We start from the raw sequence: 20,408 nt of genomic DNA, 5'->3' as shown, positions 1-20,408 counted from the left end.
CAGACTTATTTAAGGAACAGACAAAATACATCCAGTGGGCACAACTCAATTTCTGTGGCTTCATAGAACACTCTGACATCAGAATTTAAGGATCTCTGTTCCTGATACCCATACACATCCAAGATTATATAGTGCCCCAAACCCACAGTTTCTGGTTACATCCTTAAATTTAACCAGCTGCTATTTGAAACTTCTCATTCTAGAAATTCCCAAAGACTCCCTTGAATTTGCCACTTGCCTAGCAGCATACTGAGTCCCCATGCCTCCAGGTGACCATTCTCTCAACTCAAGGCTCAACTTGAAATGCGAACCCATCCATTTTCAGAAATAGAGGAGGCATCCTGTGGAAGGAAAGGAGTGTTCCCAAGGCCAGTCAACAGGACCAGGAAAACTATCATGAACCCAACCCATAAAATAAAACACTATGGGAATCTTTCAGGCTCTTGAATGTAATGCCTGCTTTTTCCTTCTTGTCTAAGCTGCTCCGATGTGAAAGCCTTGCTTTTGTTCCCAACTTCATTGGTTTCTGGCCCTGTTTCATCATTTCCTTCCTTCCTTCTGTGTGGTTGCACTCAGTTGCCACAGGTGGAAACTCAAGACTGCTTAACCTTTTTTTTTCCCAATGAAGCATTTTTTTGCTCTTTCTAGAGGATGAATTTACTGGTGTTTACTCTGAGAAACTTTAATACATTACTTTTTATTGTCCCAATGACCAATTTCCTTTGATACTTCTCCATCCATTACACTATTGAGAGGATCATGCTTTGGCATTTCAAATGTTTGCATGCTGACATACATCTTAATTCCATTCTGACTAGATAGTACGTTTTAATTATTTAAAATTAGTAGGCCTTAAAATATCAGCATATCCCACAGACTGAGTGAACCATCCACATGGACAGCACTATCTTCTGTATTGTCCCAAAGTCTCCAACTCTATTCGGTTTCGCCCATCTGTTTTATATCCATGTCACAGACTGGTCCCTGCTACCCTCTGTCTGTTATTGAGTCCACACAACACATTACTTTAGATTTTTAGTTCTAAAACCTTAACTTTTTATACCCTATATCCCCTTGTACACATTTATTTCAAAAAAGGTGAGTTCTGGTGATGTCATGGGGCCATTGTTGGCTGGTACCCGACAATCGTTTCTCCCACCATTTCTCCACCAGGTTGAGATTCTTGGCTTTTTCTGTCAAGTGTGGACATTCTGAACACTATCATACGACTGTAAATGGTGCACAGATCTTAGGTAGAAGTTCCAGGGGGTCAGGCCCAGGGCCTCCTTATGTGCTACAGTTTCAATGTTGGTGCAACTTCGAGGTTTTCAGTGACATGCCAAGCTGGGCACAATGGCGTATCACAGCAAAGCCCTGAAGGTAGTCATCCCCTGTGCTTATTTTTGTCAAGGTTTTGCTGTGCTGCACACACAGAGCATCATCCTGGGAGCTGCATACAACACAAAGTAAGGGATGGCTTTCTCAAACTCATCTATGAGAGCCCAATACCTTCTGGGAAAAAGCCAGTCTTACCTTGCCTGCCACTTATGTGCCTCCGAGGCCAGAATGAGCTGAGACATAGAGAAGGGCTGCTTGCAGGCATTGTCCTTTCCCTCCAGAGGATTTCCTTCCTGTGTTTAGACCTACTAGCTATCACTGCCGTGGACAAGCCACAGAGAACTGAAAAGAAGAAAGCAAACAGGGAGTCCTCCCACTGCATCCTACAGGGAGGGGCTCCCTCGCTGCTCCTCATGTCCAGTGCAGTGCTGCTCTCAGAACTTGTGTGTACCTGGGCAGGGCTGCTGCTGTCCAGGCGGGGAACCAACGACCAAGTTCTAGTTTTAGTCTCGGTCAGCCACTGACCCTAACATCACAGTTCTTCAGCGGCTGCTGCACACGCTCTACCCAGAAGGCACAGTGGGCCAGTAGGTAGGAAAAAGCAGCAAGTGCTACATTTTGGTCAGAGTCAAACCTTCCTTTAAATTTTATACTGATTAAAATGGCAAAAATCTGTTTATAACCAGAAACACTAGAGTGAAATTCTGAAAAACCAAACTGGCCAATGTTTCTTTTAAATAATATTCAAGCCAACAAATAAATGCTAGTCAAGTAAACATTGTTGTAGCGAGGACCGCTGTGTTGTTCAGTAGCTGCAGCCAAGAGTGCTTGGTGCACGTGAGTCTGTGTATACACACTTCCTGTCCCTGCTCAGCAGCACGCTCACCCCTGCCTTGCATTAAGCAAGGAGATGCTTTGAAGAGAGCCAGCAGGCAGATTCCAGGCCAGGCTCTTGACCACCAGCAGCCTGATTATGCACTATTTCCGTACAGCTCAAAAAACGAAAGCTGAGGCCTTATATTTTAAATGTCCTGATGGAAAGACTTTCTCAGGAAGAAATAGACTTTGGGGGGGGGAGCCGAAATAGATAGCAGGTACCCTGGATCTCCAGCAATCATTTCCACTGTGGGTGCAACTTCCCTGAGCCCCTCATTATAAGAGCTCTCACAAGATAATGGTGCAGAGCACGTCCAGTAACACACCAGTGACCATGCAAGCATAGCAAGTGCCCGTCAAGGCCAGTGGCTCTGGCCTGCTCTCATTAGCTGTGCTCTGTCCAGGGCTGCACCCAGGGCCTCAGCTGTCTACAAGGGATGTGGGATGGGAAAAAGCAAACAGATTTGATTTATTGTGTTTAACGGCTCACTGCCCACATCAGGCTGTATGAGGCAATGGCAGCAGAAACCGACAGAGCTTATTAGCTGCTTCATTCTCCGTGAGAGACGCACAATGGATGTAGGTCCTTGAGGCCATCCAGGCTAAGGGAGATTTCTGCAATTTAATGCTCTTGCCAGTCGCAGTTAGCATTAGAAAGATGTTTGGGACTTATACAACCCTGACTTCAGTAAGCATTCCAAACAGCCTGTTCAGTTGTCACTCAAGTGTCAGGACAAAAAGTGACAAGGCTAGGATCAGTGAGCTCAGCCCTTCCGTTTTGCTCTTGAGGCTATACATGGGCCTGGTCTGGAATATGCAGAGCTCTTCTCTTTCTAACAATGGGCCAGGATTCATAGCGCTGCTGACAGTTCTAAGTCCCTGTGGTAAAAAGGGCCTCCGGTATGCAACCCATGTCAGCAAACACATCTCAATGTTGTTTTTAAAATACCCACTTCAAGATCTATAGTACCTTTCGTGTAGAGACAGGGTAGACCTAAGAGCTGAATTGAATCTTCTGATATTACAGATAGAGCTGTATCTCCCATTCATGGCAAAGTCCTGCATCCCAGGTGCAGCATCTCCCCAGACATCCTAGTTAAATCAGGAACCCAACCACAGCAGACCTTCCACAGGCCCCCAACACAGGAATTCTGGACCACCCTGTGTCAATCATCCAGGTATTGGGCATGAAGGAAGAGAGAATACAGCCAACATAACAAGTGGGGCACAGTTTGGTGGGGAAATTGGGCTTGGGGCTAGGTCAGCTTAAACTAATCATGGTCCAAAGTCCACACTGGCCCCCTGTCACACCTCATAAATCTATGTCCCACATGCTTCATATAGAGCAAAGCTCTAGAAGAGTAAGGTCAAAGTCCAATACTTAGAGAGCATTTCCCGTGGCTCCAGGATCCCTGGGGTGAGACAACCCTAGCCAGGGACAGTCCTGGAACATCATCCGGGACAACTACCTTGAATGGGAAAGGACCAGCTTGGCCACCACTAGAGGATGTCTGGAAACAATGAACATGAGAGCAGGAGGGGGCATTCCGGGCTAGGCACTACAAGACAGACGTAGCAGAAGCCAGTGGAGACCACCCACCACGCAACAGCAAAGAACCCCATGTCTTCTGATGATATCTGCAGGTCACCATGCTGTGTAGCCCTGTAACCTGGAACAACCACCCAAGTACACAGTTGATGGTTTCAGAGAGCACTGCAGTGGACCAGGGCCTGCAGAGCACAGCGGGCCAGCCAATCACTAGCTCTCAACAAGGAATCCTGAGACATCTCCAGACTAGATTACAAGTTCTAGATAAGGGACTAATAATGCCTTCCTCTTGGAAAGTAATGAGTTGGAAACTTGTGTGTGATGGGCTATTTTGGGAGTGACCCTCTGGGATACGTGGTGGATACCTCTTTCCACTATGGACATAGTGAGAAACCAGCGAGGAGCAGCAATGGTACAGAGGATAAGATTGGCACACGAAGCCCAAAATGACCTACAGATGACAATCATAAGGGATTTTTATCAGAGTGATTAAGCTAACATATTTATATCAGCTGGGGTTAAAAAATTTTAAGAAGATACCATTTGGAGGAATATTTAAAAAATTCAGTATTGGAGGAGAACTCTAAAAAAGTGATATGCAAAATTACTACATAGAAAACAAGATCTTATTATGGAGAAATGCTAAAGACCCAAGAGACTCAGATAATCAGAGCTGAGGACATTGATGCTTTCAAACTGATCTATAGAGCCAATTCTTTGGGCAAATTCATTTCAAAAACGAAAAATTCCCCGGGCTCAGGAGAGCGGTAGCAGGAGCCCACAGAGAATGTCCACCGTGCAGCACGAAGCCCACGTCTTCTGACCGAATCCTGTAGCTCACACACAGAGCAGTACTGATGCTGAGGTGCCGAAAAGGGAAGCTGAGAAGACTCACTTTTTAGTACCCTAAGCACACAGTCACAGCAAGTGAGTGTGTGCAGAGTCAGAAACCACTGCTCAAAAACATGGCAAAGCAGCGGACAGTCTTTAGTAGTAGTGCTGAGCCAAATGGCCAGCAAGTGGGAACATGAGGTCCGAGCACCCCCTTACAGTCTCCCTCAGATCAGTCCCAGGGAAACCAACGGGAAACATCACAGGAAGTCCTGGGCAGCAGGAGGTTATTTGTACAAGGTAGGGAGAAAGACTCCTTACACCTAAAAAGCTATTAGTCACATTAGAATTAAGATTCTCTATGTACCCAGCCACTGTTAACAGAGGGAAAGGCAGCCCACGGGCAGACATTCACTGCACGTCCATTCACTGCACGTCCATTCACTGCTAAGGACATCTCTGTGCTGTGCGTGGAAAAGGGGTGAGACACTTGGACAGGCGCGTCCTGAGGGGGCTGTTTGCCTGGCTAGTCCAGTCGGCTCTCTGTGACCAGATTCAACGAACCAACAGATAAAAAGGGAAAAAGGGAACTATATCTATACTGAAGAGTGGATAGAACTTTTTTCCTTATTTCTTAATATAGTATGACAGCTGTGTACAGAGCATTTATATAGCATTAGGTATTCTAATTTACCTAGATGTAATTTAAAGAACACGGAAAGATGCAGGGAAGTTCCATCAAATACTACACCATCTGACTGGAGCATCTGGGCAATTCCGGGATGTGTAGGGACCTTGGGGAGCTGGGCAGATCTAGGACCCATACCCTAGGGGGATGCAGAGGGCTGGCTGTTTCCCAAAAGGCAGGCAGCCTCAGCAGTTAAGAGGAAAAGCAATTTAAAGTCACAGTGTATGGCACCGTAGGCCTACGTGGATGACTAAAATATAACAAAATCTTAACAGGAGGACTAGAAAACGGTCTTGCTGCCCTTATTTCTCGAGGACCTACATGATACAAAGAGAGAACAGAGTCCTGCAGGTTCGTCCTCTGACCTCCAATGTGTGCTGCAGCATATGTGTACCCACATAACACAATAAATTAAAAAGTAACAAATGTTAGCAGGAGTCACTGCAGGGCAGTGCTACAGCTAGGACGCTCACTCCTGGGTCATCTACAACCCAGTGTGTGTGTTGGCTTGGGAAAGATGTCGGATAGATAATGAAATGGACCATGTCCGTCAACTAAGATCCAATCCCAGATTCTGCCTAGACAGAAATGCTAACTAAGTGTCCAAACTAAATGCTAATATGTAGGGTCAGCAACACATTAAGTAGACTGTTGTTACACAATGCCTTTGCAGAGTTTATTCTTAGGTGGATAGGTATTCTGCATAGTGTAACCAATAAAGAAGTCAGTAGCCACACAAACTTTGGTAAGCAATGTCTAACACTGACAGATGTTCGCCATGTGCCAGGCACAGACCTGAGCAAGGCATGCAGCCAGAGTGGGCAGGAAAGTAACACAGACACCAGACAGGATGTGGGCCGGGGACAGGACCCTCATCTAGGACAAGCATACAGTTCCTGCACGGGCAATGGGAAAGCACTGAATATAATTCAGTCTCCTGATCAAACCAAAGTGAAGAGAACAGCGGGGGGGGGGGGGCTCAAGTCAGGTGAAGAAGACGCACTAAAGCACAAATGTCCTGCACACCTGCCTGGTTCACACCCGCCTCCTTGCCATTACCTGTACTGGTGGTGGGAGGCAAATTCCAGCTATTATTAAAACAAAGAAACCTGATGCAGACTCAAAGTATAGGAATCAAGATATAATGAAGGGGAAGATGCTACCTGTGTGGGAAAAAAAAAAAGGCAGCTGCACAGGAAATGAGATTTGTATGAAAAGAAAAAAAAAACACTCAGACAGCCGAGGAAGGAGGAACTATGGGAAGGGCCCAGGGTAGCTTGCAGGTCTCTGAACTTGCTCCTGATGAGAGACCCCGTCCCATGTCACTGCCCCTCGCTGGCTCCTTTGAGACGCAGGCCAGTGGTGCGAGAAGCATGTCAGAGCTGACGCAAAGCTTCCAGGCAATCTCGCTGCCGCCTAACGGAATAAACATTCTTCCTGCCCTCTGTGCGTGCTTGCCATCCTAACAAGACGGTGTCCCCGAACAGCAGTCTCAGGCCCTGCTCCCAGTGCCACAAGGGTTCTGTTCCAGGATGGTCCCCGTGGCAGGAAGCAGAGCTGTTCTTTCAGAAGAAAACAGTTGCAGAGGAATGCATGCCAGGGCGAGCCTCTCTGCTAAACCCTAGACATGAGCACTGAAGCCTCACCTGAAGAGCCGCTTCCTCCCTAACCAGGAATGGTCGACTTGGAGGAAGTCTTTGAGGCTTTGTCTCACAGCAGCCCAAGTGGCCTAGTCAGAACTGGAGAATAGCCATGCTGCCCAGTGGTGGCCTGACGCTGCCTCTACAAACAAGAATGTCTTCCTCAGCTGCCCTTTGCATACAGGAGGCGCGAAGGGACAGGGCAGCCACATGTGACTCACCAGCCAGTCCACTGACGGGGTGCCCTGACCACCTCAGGACTGTGCACCAGGCAGCCTTCCCTGACCCCTGCCTAGAAAGTGTCTCCAGAGAATGTGAAGGGGACCTTAGGTGCCACAGGTACGTACTGAGTAGGCAGATTTTTCTGTCCAAAGGCGGCTTGTAGTTAGCTCAGCCTCATGGGAGGGCACAGTGGGACAAAGCTGCTGAGGACAAGGGCAGAGGTAGCTGGCCCATAGTGTGGGGACACACCTAACAGTGGCCCGGCACAGGTTCATCAGCCTCATGTGGAAGGAATTGACGCTGCAGCCAGGGCTTCTAGAACACTTGTCCTCACAGACTGCAAGAGCCAAGATCATGAAGATCTCCACGGAGGTCGACGTGGAGCAAGAGAGGAGCGTACCCCAGCTCTCATGGGGGAGGGGCGTTCATGGCAAGTCTCCATGGGTGTACCCATTAGTGATTTTAGAACATGCACTCATCAACAAAGACAAAATCATTGATCATGATTAACCCTGATAGAAGAAAACAAGTTAGATTGGTAGGTCATTTCTTTGTGTTGCAAGGCCTGGGCAATAATACATCACAGTTACCCTGCAAAATGCATATTACTTCAGATAAAATAAAAAAATCAGAAAATACAACTAAAACCATTAAGAATCTTTCCAAATGATTTTTTAAAAGAAAAAAGATGAAAGGCTGAAGTGAAAACAAGATTACAAATAGAAATGACAAATATGAGTACAAATTTAAAGGGAATAAAAATAAATGATACACAGAGAAGAAATGATTTGAAAAGTACAGATAATATGAAGTAACAAAAATGCAAGATAAACATGCTGAAGACATAAAATATATAAAAGTAAATTTAGACAAATCTGAGGCAACATAACAGGTAATAAACTAAAAAGGGAAAATGTGAAGCTTCCAATGTGACTAAAAGCTATGAAGGATCAAATTAAGGCGATAAGCCTCAGCGAGCCGACAGCTGGGCTCAGCAGCACTGCTCTGGGAATGGTTTGCCGAACCGAAGGAAAATCAGCGTGAGATCCGGGCCCAGAGGGCCCCAAAGATCCACACACTTGTGCTCAGTGACCAGAGTCAGAAGCTACAGCCAAGAAACTCCCTAAGACCCCTGCTCTCGCTCTCCCACTCACAAAGTCCTTGCACCCAAGCCTCATGGTTGCCAACACAGACATGTGAACATACATCAGCATCCTGGAGGTGTCACCTACATGTGTGTCTAGGAAGGAGGGGTGACAGCATCTCCCTCACGCCACACACTCTGTATCAGATGACCCCAAGGCATCTGCAGGGCTCTGGCAATGGCCAGGCTGGGCTGACTCAGTAGGCGACTGTGCAAAGACAACTCAAGGATACAGCCTCTGCCACGTGACATGGAGCTGCCCTGCTTCCTGGTGCAGCTCAGGATTAGACTTAATCCCCAGGACAGCAGTGCCCCAGAGAAGCGCTCCGGCTTCAATCCGCTCATGGTCTAATCCCAAAAGCCTCGCTGCTGCTTGTTTAATTTATTTTGGATATATTTGGCTTGTTTTTATTTCAGTGTGTGTGATAAAGAAATAGATGTGTAGATGAAAAATAAGTGTTGTATTCACTTGCCAAAACACAAATGAAGATTTATGAACTTAAATACTACCTAGGCAAAGTAAGTTTAAAAGCCCTAAGCTTGGTACCTTAAGGTTGAAACTATGGAATTCTGACAGAAATAGGTAGGGAAGTTGTGGAGGCTTCTAACCAGGGATATGACTGAGCACGATCTCGAGGAGACCTCATCTGGCCCCTACCAGAAGCAATGAGGCAGAGGTTGTGGTGTGGACTCTGGTTCAGCCGCAGGCCTTTCCTCTCCTCTTCCTGCTGCTGTGGGTCTTTCGAGACTAGTTTTTCACTGGGTGCAGTCCCAAGGACCAGTCAGAAAAAAATGACCATCAGAGTAGGCATATTGGGACCCTGAGCGTTGGGGCTATACAGCTGTGAGTTTGTCATTGTGCTGATACTATCCCCAGGCTCAGCCAACAACGGTGTCAGAAACCCAGACATACTTTTCTAGTTGCCAGCTCAGGGCTTCTCATGCTGTGGCTGTCATAGCAGGGTCTTTTTTAAGACTAACATGAATGCCGGAAGAGTTACTCTGCAAGGAACCCCCGGCTAGCCATATGCCAGGTCCTGCCTTGCCAAAGTACCACACTACATATGTCTGGGACTTACACTTTAGACACAGACACAATCATGGCACACATATGGAGGGAATAGCTCAAATGTCACACAGCACTTACCATGGAATATTAATTTGTAACCTAGAACACTCACATCCAAAGTCAGGTACTGCCGGGCAGCCACAAAGGGCTTCACCAAGGACCACAGTACACTCTGCCTCCTCTGTGCCTGGCCCCTTTGACACAGGCTCACCCATGCTGCTTTGTGACAGGTGTGTGTCCCAGGCAGTATCACAGATGGTACTGAAGACAGAACTCCACAACGTGAACACCTCTACCAATGGCTGCCGTGTCTCCTATCAATGGTGCCAGCAGTTCCTTGTTTGGGCCAGGGAAAGAAGGCACTGTGGCCTGGAGGCTGAGTCTCCATGGGGCCATGTCAGGACTTACTTCAGACAAGTTCCACATGCCCTGACTGTGGGAATTAAGGGTCTTCCTTATTTAACTATTTTTAATAAACCATAACGTAGCAAACGTTCCAGACATGAATCTCTGTGCAGTAAGACTTAATCACAAAAGAGCTTCAGCTTGAGCAGAAACGGTAGGGCTAAGGAGTATTTTTGCACTAAAATGTTGGCAAACATGTCATGCCCCACGAGGCAGTGTGGTTCACACCCAACCAAGCCGACAGGGTATGTGGGCAGGCTGCCATCCTGACTCCTGCCAGCCTGCACAGGCTGTCTGTCAGTTCCTTCCCGCTGGGCACGCTTATCTTAGGATCCGTGCTTTGCTGCAGCGCCACTGCTATTGGAAAGGAGCTGCCCAGATGAAGGGCCAGCAGTGTCGCTGCCTGTCCACTGTGTGCTCACATTAAGTTACTACAGTATAAAGGGTATCTGCCATATCCGGCGGAACCCATCCCCAGAGACAGGGTTTCTTTATGTCTGTAGACCAGGCTGGCCGTAAACTCACAGCAATCCACCTGCCTCCGCCTCCCAAGTGCTGGGATTAAAGGTGTGCCCCACCACGGCCTGGCAAGCATATTCTTACACAGGTTTCCTTTTCCTTCCATCCTCACATTGTTCTTAAAACCTCCCCACACCAGCAGCTTAGTATGTGTGTGCCTGTGCACAGGAAGGGAGAGAGGCAAATGGTCTTCAAAGCCCATCACCATGAAGCAAGAAGAGGAAGAGTTTGCATCTAGGCTGTTCCATTCGGTCCTCAGATTTGCTAGGACGTATTTCCCAGTCATAGACTGGCCCTTTCTTCACTAAGACCATCTGTCTAGAGCCCAAATGCAGCTACTGCAGTCTCCTTGCCTCTCTGGACTATTCCACTCGGTGGCCTTTGTACACCCTTCCCAGTGGCCGTCCTAGGTCAGCAGGAGTCGCAGCTTCTGCCACATCTCTCCTGCTCCAGCACTGGCCTCGGGCTTATGCTAAAACTCACCTTGAGTTCTAGCAAGTGTGCTCCTCATCTCCACAAGCCTCAGCACTAACAGGTGCTGGTGGGGCAGCCTGTGTCCTTTCCTGCAGAAAACTCTGGTTGTACGCAACTGAAGCAATGGGATTTGGCCTCCAATGCCCCACTAGGTGCATCCGACCCAACAATCACTGGCAGCATCCTCTGCTCTCTCAGACCTGGTACTCAGGTCCATACTCTGCACCCAACTCCAGCTGCATCAGGAGCCCTGCCTTTAAACTGTCACTACACAGCCACACCCGGGGTTCTCAGACTCAGAGAAAACATGGCATATACCACCAGGAAGGCCTGTCCTGTATGGTCCAGTCCAGAGGTTCTGACTCCACTGATCTGAGGCAGGTAGCATGGAATCTGCAATTCCACAGGATCCTTAGGGGACAGTGGAGGTGCAGAGATCACATCTGGACAACCAGAGACCTGCACTGCCTCATAAGCATAGCAGCCAAAATGCAGAAACCAAATGCTCTGTGGCTAAATTGGAGTACCTGGCAGGCACTGCTATACCCCACAGTTCAGCACTTTTGGGGGCCTCCTGATCCCAGCTCCCCAGGATCGAGATATTGGTCCTCTGAAGCCTACTCCATCAGAATCAGGATGTCTCTTCAGACAGCTCCATCTGTATAGTACTCCTCACTGAAAACCTTCCCCAGGCCCCTCTGCTTGGTAGAAATATGCTTTATTGAGACTCCTGGCCTCTGAGCAGGGCCCAGCTGTCTCCTGGAACATCACATACCTCTCAGACACATGGGATGGTGACTTGTTTCAAGACACTACCAGACCCAACTTCACAGGTGGCCCTCCAAGTACCACACAGACCACAGCTCAGCGCGATGAATACCATGAGGGCAATATGGACAGCAAGGGCCATTCCAGTGTGCATGGGAGCAGGCGACAGATACACAGTCAGGCACTGCAGCCTGTGTTGGGACTCTCCTCTGCACATCACGGCAGGACATGGCTGTATTGCTTCTGCATAGCTATATTTGTGCTGTAATCTTTCCTAGTGGGTACAGGAGGTGGCGGGAAATGGTCATAAAGTGTACCCATATCCCATGAATGTGTTCATTTCCAGAGGCAGCAGCCCTCACTCCTCACCTCACAAATAGTGGGGAACGCTATGATTTCAAATGCCACATGAACATGTATGACTGTCACAGCTGTACACCTGTATCTTCACATGTATGCTGTGGGCGAGTGTTCACACTAAGCCTCGTTTCTGGGACACAGGTTATGGGAGGCACAAAGACAGACATCAGTATATGGGGCTTTCTCCAGACATCAGATTAACAGCTGCAAGCAAGGAAAACAATGCACAGTTCTACTGTCTTAGTCAAACAAACATAACTCTCCACTTACTCAAGATTTCAAAATAGTTAAAGACATGCTCTTTAGAAAACATAGGATTCACTCTAAGACTGTAGCTTGATTGTATAAGGAGTCCTTGCGAGCCCTGTTTTGTCACCAAGGGTATAGCCAGGGTACCACACAACAAAGATGGACAACATACAAAACCCAAAGTGCGTGTGCTTTTCCTTACACTGATGGCCACACACCCATGTTCCTGGAGAACTAGAATAAGCACAAATTTCATCTGCTAAGAAAAAATTCCTGGTCGAACAAACTCATTAAATTGCTACAATTCTTGTTCTGGTACACTATTTCTGGGAGCATTTCCCTGTGTCTGAATATGGCAGATATAACCAGATCCTACAAACACATACATGCTGCAACTTGCTTGTTGGAACATTCTAAGGCACACTTGAGCTCATTTACAAGTTATTTATAAGCTGTAAATGTATATTTTATAAATATTTAAAAATTATTATACATTCACATATGCTTTATCATGTGGGAATCATGTTCAATTGCCTGGCAATAAAATAACTAGTAAATTGTTCAACATAAATATTAAACTCTAAAATACACTTTCCATTTATTAATAATGTATGCATAAATCTTTTGATATTTGGGTTTCATAGTGCTGTTACCTGTGGAAGCAAATAGCTTTCCAAGTAACTTCAGAGGTTTAAGTCTCTATCACAGACAGGACTGAAGGAAGTAGTTGACCCAGAGAGCACTGGACCCTTGTTCTTAAGAATGGCTCACATGGTCAAGTGTAGGGAATATATTCATTTCCATATCTGGTATTTCTGATCCACAAAACATCTGTAAAATTGTGTGCCTTCATTTAAACAAATAATCTCACCTCAATAGTAAAGGACATTAAAATACCATTGGTCCTCCCCAACAAAACTGCCTTATGAAAGCAATATCAAAATATCCAAAGCCGCTGGTACATACAACCCAACTCCACTCTTCAGTGCCCAGTAGAGCTCTGTGCACCATCATGGTAGTTCATTCGGCACCATCTCCCAACACATCACATATGTGACCTTGGCATACTCTGCCATACCACCTGGAGATCTGACCTAGGACTTTGTCAGTCTTGGCCACCTGTCCCGCTCACTCTGCTGACCGCTCACCCAGGCCCACAGAATCCCCTTACCTCCAAACAAAGCAGCCCTGTGGGGTCAAGAGGATCGAGTTGGGTGTGGGAGCCAGACAGATGGTTAGTCTCCCCGTTTAGAGAAGATGAAATGCTAACAGAGAAAAATTAGAGTGATGTTTTGTTCTCAACCGAAAGAGGCCACCCATCCCATTGGCCTGGGGTGGGAACCGCGTGACATCGCCCAAGCACATGTGACCTACTTTTCGCCCAGCTCCCCTTGTGCCCTTGGAGGGGCACCCAGCACTCATGGCTGTCATTTCAATGTCTCCTGCCCCCAACAGGACTGAACAAGCCAGTGTGCCTGCAGGACATATACATAGCAGCTCAGCCTGAATGAGGAGGGGGTGGCTAGCATTAATGCAGACACAGCTTTTCGGGTCAGACATTGTCATCGTGCTGACTGTCCATGGACAGCTTAGGCAGAGGCAGGCCCTCAGCCATTGACTATAAGGCTGCCTTGGATTGACTGGAGACACACTTGCATGTTCTCAAGGGACCAGGTGAACAGGGAAGTCCTCACAAGGTTAGGTACCTGAAACGACAGACTAGAAATTCTTGCCTTCGATACTTTTAATGAAGCCTATGCACACACTCAGAAGTGGATGCACACCCTAAGTCGTTTAAGGTGGTCTGGATGTGGGCTATGATGTGCATTGTGCACAGACAGCAAGCAGCTCAGGACGCCTAGGCTCAAGTATGTGAGCCCTAAATGGAGGGGCAGGCGGCATGCATATTGGCCACCATCAAACCGAGCATTTCTGCTGCCAAGCAGGAGAGAGTGGCTGTCCTGTGCTACTTGATACTGATACTAACTTTATCCTAGTACTGACACAATAACCAGAGGAGGTAAATGACCAAAACACGAGTGAGCGCATATGAGAAGGAGAAGGCCAGGAGGAGCTATGGGCTGTCCCAGAAGGCAGACTGCACCGTGGAAGGAGCTGGTCCCTGGAGCACAGACATTGCTAGTAACTCTGCAATGCCCACCACAACACAGAAAGGAAACAGGAGTCCCAAAGCCTCACCAAGCAAATAATATAAGCAATGGATATCCAGTATAGAGAAATAACACAATTAAGTGTTCCCCAGAAAGACCACCAACCTGGGATCTGCAGTGTTGGGAGGTGTACCGTCTAGGTTCCTTTACTGTATCTTTTAATCAAAATAGGACCAAATTGTTCACAATTGTCCTCTTCTTTTTTGCATTTAGTATTACATAGTAAATACTTTCCTATGTCAATACACTTAGGTTTAGGTGATAGTGCCAAATTCCTGATATTTCACTTTATAAATAAGATCTCATGTACTCCATTTTATGGTTTGGTGTGTAGAACTATAATGAGTCTACAATAGTTGTGTGTGCCAGATATTTTGAGTTGGTATACTGAACAGTGTTATAATAATATTGCTAAGGTTTGGGGCATATATTTTCCCTAAATTTGTATGTTAAAAATCAATCTCCGGGCTAGATGTGGTGGTGCACACTTTAAATTCAGCACTCAGGAGGTAGAGGCATCCAGATCCCTGTCAGTTCAAGGCTAGCCTGGTCTATAGAAAGTTCCAGACCAGCCAGGACTATATAGTGAGACCCTATCTTTAAAAAACAAAACCAACAAAGACAGCTAGATCAATCTCTACCATGACAGTATCAGGGCCTGTGAAAGGTGACAAGGCTGTAACCTCCACCTACTAACCAACTAGTGTCTCACAAGAGGCTCAAGGAGGCTAGTTTGGGTCTCTCTGCCAGGTGGTCATCCTGTCACATGAAAACAAAGGATGCCGTATTCAAGGAGGTTTCCACACTGAAGCAGCTGCATCCCTACCAGACACCAGCAGAACGCCTGGCCCCTTGACCTCGAGCTTCCAGCCTCTAGAACTATAGTAGATTTATGTGGGTGTGACTGATCTAGTTCTGGGAATGGGCCCTTTGTCTTGTGATCTCCTTGCCATGTGTATTTACAGCATATAGTTTTGGGGTCAAAAACACATACATTACATCAGGTATGTATGCCTGCAATTCCAGCACTCGGGCTTGCTGCTACATGAGCCTGCCTGGCCACTCAGTTATAGGATGTGTGCCTGGGAAAGACCAGGGGCCTTCACACTGGGCACAGAAAGTCCTAGAGGTATTCTCTGGGCAGCACAGGGACATCACTGTAGGAACCAGGGACTTCAGGAATTTGTTGGTCACACCAACTGTCCCAGATCTAAGATGAGATGTCCCAGACCATCTCTGGTGGGTGAGCCCATTAGGATCAGTCTCCTCTGGGTAGAGGTCGGAGAGGGAACTCTCTGTCTCACCTGGGAATTAAGACACACAGCAGCAGGGAGCCTACACAACACAAGACATTGACCTCCAGGCACAGCATGGCCATTAACATCTTAAAATCAGCGTATCTATGATTTTCTCTAGGAGACCTTTACAAGATACACAAAGTCAGTCCCTTTAACCATCTCCACCCCTTCCTGGAAGATGTGGGAAGCCCATCCGTCCTCCTCCCCAAGGGTATGTAAGTATTCTAGCCTGGGTGGGGTGGGAGGTGCAGGGAGAAAGTCTTCAGTGGTGTGCAGCTGTCTTCCCATACTTTCCCCTTGCTCCTGTAATTAACCTCTTATCTGTGTTGCTGTAAGTAATTCCAATAAACTCATTAGTTCACCAAGGTAAAATTGGATTGAGTCATTCCTTTGATCCAGCACTGCCCTCTCTATCTGGGATGAATAGAAATAATACTTCAGAAAAGTCACATGTGTAGCAAGTTGACATAGGCTGAAATGGTTTTGCTCCTTCTGATGCACAGCCATACCTGGGGCCCTGCCCATTATAAGTCATTCTGTGCAGACCTTCTCACACCTTGACCAACAACTCATAACTTTGCTACGTAGCTCGGCCTGGCCCAACAAGGGTCAATCCATGAAGTTCCCTGGGGACTGGCAAGGTCCCAAAGTGGGGGTTCAGGTCAGGCCTGAGGAACAGGGAGGTGAGTGGAGACATGTGGTGGTGAGCAGAGTGATTCCCCAAGTACTAACCCTCCAGTCATTTGCCCTGTGGCCCCACTGCTCCCTGCATACAGGGCCTAGTGCATGCCTTCCGCACTGTCTGTGCGGACCCTTAGCTGCTGCGTGGCTCTTCCTCACCCTTCCCAGGGAGCCTTCATCAGCTTCAGTTCAGCATGCAGGTCTGGGCTGCACAAGCCTGGGGAGGAGGCACTGTCAGAACACAGAGGGTAGCCTTGTGTCCTTACCTCTCACTGTCATTTGCTTCCAGAACTCATAGAGTCCACCCAAAGTTGCAACGAGGAGGAGAAATCTCTCTTATGCCCATGTACCCAATCAGAAAGCATTATGAATGCTAATGAACAATCCAAAAATCAATAATTCTTTCCACCACAGTATCAGAAAGCAGACAATAGGCCTAAAACCCCATCAGTATCCCAGCACAGCTTCTGTTCTCCATTCCCTAAACCTGTGCTTGCCTCGTGATTCCTGGTTGCTTGGGCCAACTCCAGGAGATGTGTGGGTAGCCTCTTCGGTGGCCTGAGTGAGGGTGTACACACATAACTGGTTCACAGCTCTGGGAGGAGTCCCAATTCTCCAAAGTATATACAGACCCTGGGGCCTAGTAGACTAGATCAGGACAGAACAAAGAACAGTCATACTGCCAGCATGTATGTTCCTTAATGGTGAGTCTGGTTTTGCTTCCACCATGCCTGATGACTAAACAAACAAACAGAAGGGGCTTTGGGGCAACTCACCTTCCCCCATAGGCAGGCTCTACGGTTCAAAGCAGGTCCATAGATCCAAATGCTGAAGCACTGTGGCTCAGAGCACCATCCACCAAAAATGGAGGTCCTCTGCAGGGCTGGCTTATCTGGAGCTCACCTACCTGAAAGAGAGACACAGGGGAGCATGAGCTCTGAGCACCAAGGCCTTGCCCCTAGGACTGAGCCCTAGGCCACCTTCCTTTGTCTGGTTCAGCAGAGCAGTAAATGTCTCTGAAATGGTCAAGTTTAAGGCCTATGTGGGAAGGATGCACACCAGCAGAGATGACCTTGGGATGACGTCTGAACAGGCAAAGAAACTTGAAGAAGGTGTTCAATTGCCTTCAGGCATCCCAGAGGAGATCCTGTGAGGAACCTGTATGGTGCATCTCTTACAATATTTAGCATATATATTATATATATATGTATATATACATACATATATATATATACATTCTACTTACAATATTTGGCACATGTACTACATAGGCACTAAACTTAAATGACAGTTGTTAGATGATACACTGAGTGCGTTGCTGGTTCTCCGTGTTCACAGTCCACAAGTGTAGTCTTACCAATCTCTTTAACTTCACCCTGCAGTGCGGCCACTGGAGCCACCTTGTGCACAGTCTGTCCTCCAGCCTCATGGCAGCCTCAACCTGTGCTCTTGACCTTTCACTTCCTGAATTCAGGTTTGGCGCCAACACTAGACATCAACTTCTAGTCTCACGTCACCATTGTCCTCCTTGCTATTTGTTAAACATTCTATGGGTACATAGCCATGGCATTCACGGGTGATCAGCGGGGCATCTAAAAGGCTTTCTTACAACAGCATCTTATACTTGGACCTGTGAGATCAATGGACCAATAGTAGCCACTACCCATGCTGTGTCTGCCTTTCCCAGAGCTGTCTAGATCATCAGTTTGGAGAGGTTGTCTCCAGCAGGTGTGTGTTACTCACCCACAGTCTAAAGTTCCAAGCTAAATAAAGAGAAAACCCTGGCGCAAAGGGATTCCATGCCAGACAAGGCGGAAAGAAATCTACCCCACCCTTCTCCATGGGTCTTACACGCGGGAAAGCTGTTGCACAGATGTGGCTCTGAGCTCTGAGTGCCATGGTGTGAGCTGGGCCCTAAGTCAGTGTGTGGGACACCAAGGCCACTGGAATGTATATACAGTATATGAACGAAGGTAATGCTTAAAAAGTCAAACAGGGGTAGGAGATGCTGCAGCTGGGAAAGTGCCTGCTTTATAAGCATGAAGCCCTGAGTTCAGCCCCAAGCACCTGCATATAAAGCGAAATGCAGTGGCACACACTTATAATCCCCGAGCTGGGAAAACAGAGGCGGGAGGATTCCTGGGGATTGCTAGCCAAGTTTCAGTGAAAGACTCTGTCTCAAAAAATAGGATGGAGAGCAATTTTGGAACATACCTAATATCAATCTCTGACCTTCACAGCACATACGTATGTGCGTGTACACTTGCACACACTATGAACATACATGCACACACACACATACACAGCTTAAATGAAATAAAAGTCAGGTATGATATTTTCCACCTGTAATTCCAGCACTTGAGCAGCTGGAGCAGGAAAATCACAAATTCAAGACTAGCCTACAATACATAGTGAGACCTTCCCTCAAAACTCCAAGGGCTAGGGACACAGCACAGTGGCAGAGTATTTGCCTAGAATTCACAAAACCCTGGGTTTCAATTCCAATACCACACAAGGGGCTAGAGGCTAGGAACCAAAGATGCCATTAGCCTGCAATCATCATGGAGTCTGCATGGGGGTGAATGGGACAATGCAGGAAAGGAAACTGACGCTGAAGACACGAGTGGGGAATGCCACACGGTCCTGCTCATGTGGCATGCTCAGGTGTGCTTCAGGAACTAGGACAGTAGCATCCCAAGAGTCACACCGAAAGCTTTGGGAGAAAATGTGGAACAAATGCTCACTGGGCCACTTGTAACAGCTGCCATCCCCAGGAGGCCTAGAGACCGTCTCTCTACAAGTGACTCATTAAGGCTCTGCGCTTAATGACAAGCATTCTGAAGATAGTGACATGCCAAAATTCAAATGAGGATATAAAAAAGAAAGCAACTAAACAATGGGACCCCCCCCCAAGTTCCATATCTACAGCCCTCAGAATCCTAGAAGCAAGGGCAATGCACTCAATTGAGAATTGAGAATTCTGTCAATCCGCGTGAAGCAAGAAAACGAACATTAAGATGCTGTCCTGATGTCGAGCACTGTGTCATGAAGAACAATAAATGCTGTAGTAGAAAGAAGGGAAGCACTGTGGGTTCTAACTACAGCGGGGGTGGCAGCGGCGGGAGAGGCGGCAGCAGCGTGCAACCCCAGAAGAGAGGCCACAAGTGAAGACAGTGGGCTTCAGGACCAAAGCACCAAGTCCCGGGCCTCCAGCCAGGGTGTGGGGATGTGAGACAGTCATAGAACAAAGGTGCTTCAAGGGAGCTAACGGAGGAAAACAGCTGCATTACAGAAGCAAATGAAGGACAGGAGAGCAGAACTGAGTATCTCAGAAACAAAGGAACTCAACATTGGAAGGCACCTGTGTTAGTCTCTCTGGTATTCCATTTTGCTTGCTTGTTTGCTTTTAAAGATTTATTTCGTGTGTGTACGTGCTTCCCTTGCATGTAGCATGTGCCTTACATGCATGCAGTATCTGCAGAGGCCAGAAGAGGATGTTAGATCTCCTAGAACTGAACTTACAAATGGTTGTGAGCCACAGACTAGGTGCTGGGAATAGAACCAAAAATGAAAAAGGACCAGTCTCGAGACCACTGGGGCTAGAGTTGTGACTCAACAGCTAAAGAGCATTTGCTGCTCATACAGAGGACCCAGGGCTCGGTTCCAAGCACCCCATAGTAGCTGACAATCGTCTGTAACTTTGGTTCCAGGGGGATGTGCGTGTTGTCTTTTGAGCGCCACAAGCACCAAGCACTGGCAGCATAAAGTAGACACCAAGGACAGCACATCAGACTGTGCCAGCACAGTGGGAGCCAAGACAGGGGGAGACTTAGCATACCCAGAAATGGTGAGTCTGTTGATCAAACACAAAAGGACAGCTAAGAATGGAGGAGAATGGGAGTGATCTTGAGAGAGACTGTGTTCTGAGGAAGTAAATGCAATAAGAAGGAAGGATGCCAATAAATCGAGGCAAAGATAGTTCATTGACTGTGACCAGAACACCACTTAAAGCTGACAAAAATAGAAAGATCAAAGAACAGTAACAGAGACTAAGGCAACACAGTCAGCCCACCCAGTCTGCGGGTTCACAACCTGAAGATTCACCGACTACGGACTGAAAATACTT

At 47.3% G+C, this 20,408-nt stretch overlaps 1 protein-coding gene across 11 annotated transcripts in view; it reads right to left on the bottom strand.

Annotated features, from left to right (window-relative positions):
• Pcbp3 (poly(rC) binding protein 3) overlaps positions 1–20,408 on the bottom strand; it is a 184,112-nt gene that overhangs the window by 41,574 nt on the left and 122,130 nt on the right. For all 11 annotated transcript variants that reach the window (XM_040732085.1, XM_040732084.1, XM_013113993.3 and 8 more), the window contains one exon: positions 17,059–17,189. In XM_040732085.1, coding sequence (XP_040588019.1) covers positions 17,059–17,068 — 10 coding nt within the window. In that variant the 5' untranslated portion in view covers positions 17,069–17,189. The remainder of the gene's footprint in view (positions 1–17,058; positions 17,190–20,408) is intronic.

Source organism: Mesocricetus auratus, unplaced genomic scaffold (genome assembly GCF_017639785.1).
Source record: "Mesocricetus auratus isolate SY011 unplaced genomic scaffold, BCM_Maur_2.0 Super-Scaffold_100027, whole genome shotgun sequence".
In the NCBI taxonomy this organism is placed as follows: Eukaryota; Metazoa; Chordata; class Mammalia; order Rodentia; family Cricetidae; genus Mesocricetus; species Mesocricetus auratus.
Note: the sequence above shows the minus strand (reverse complement) of the source record. Positions and strands in the feature narration are given on the sequence as shown.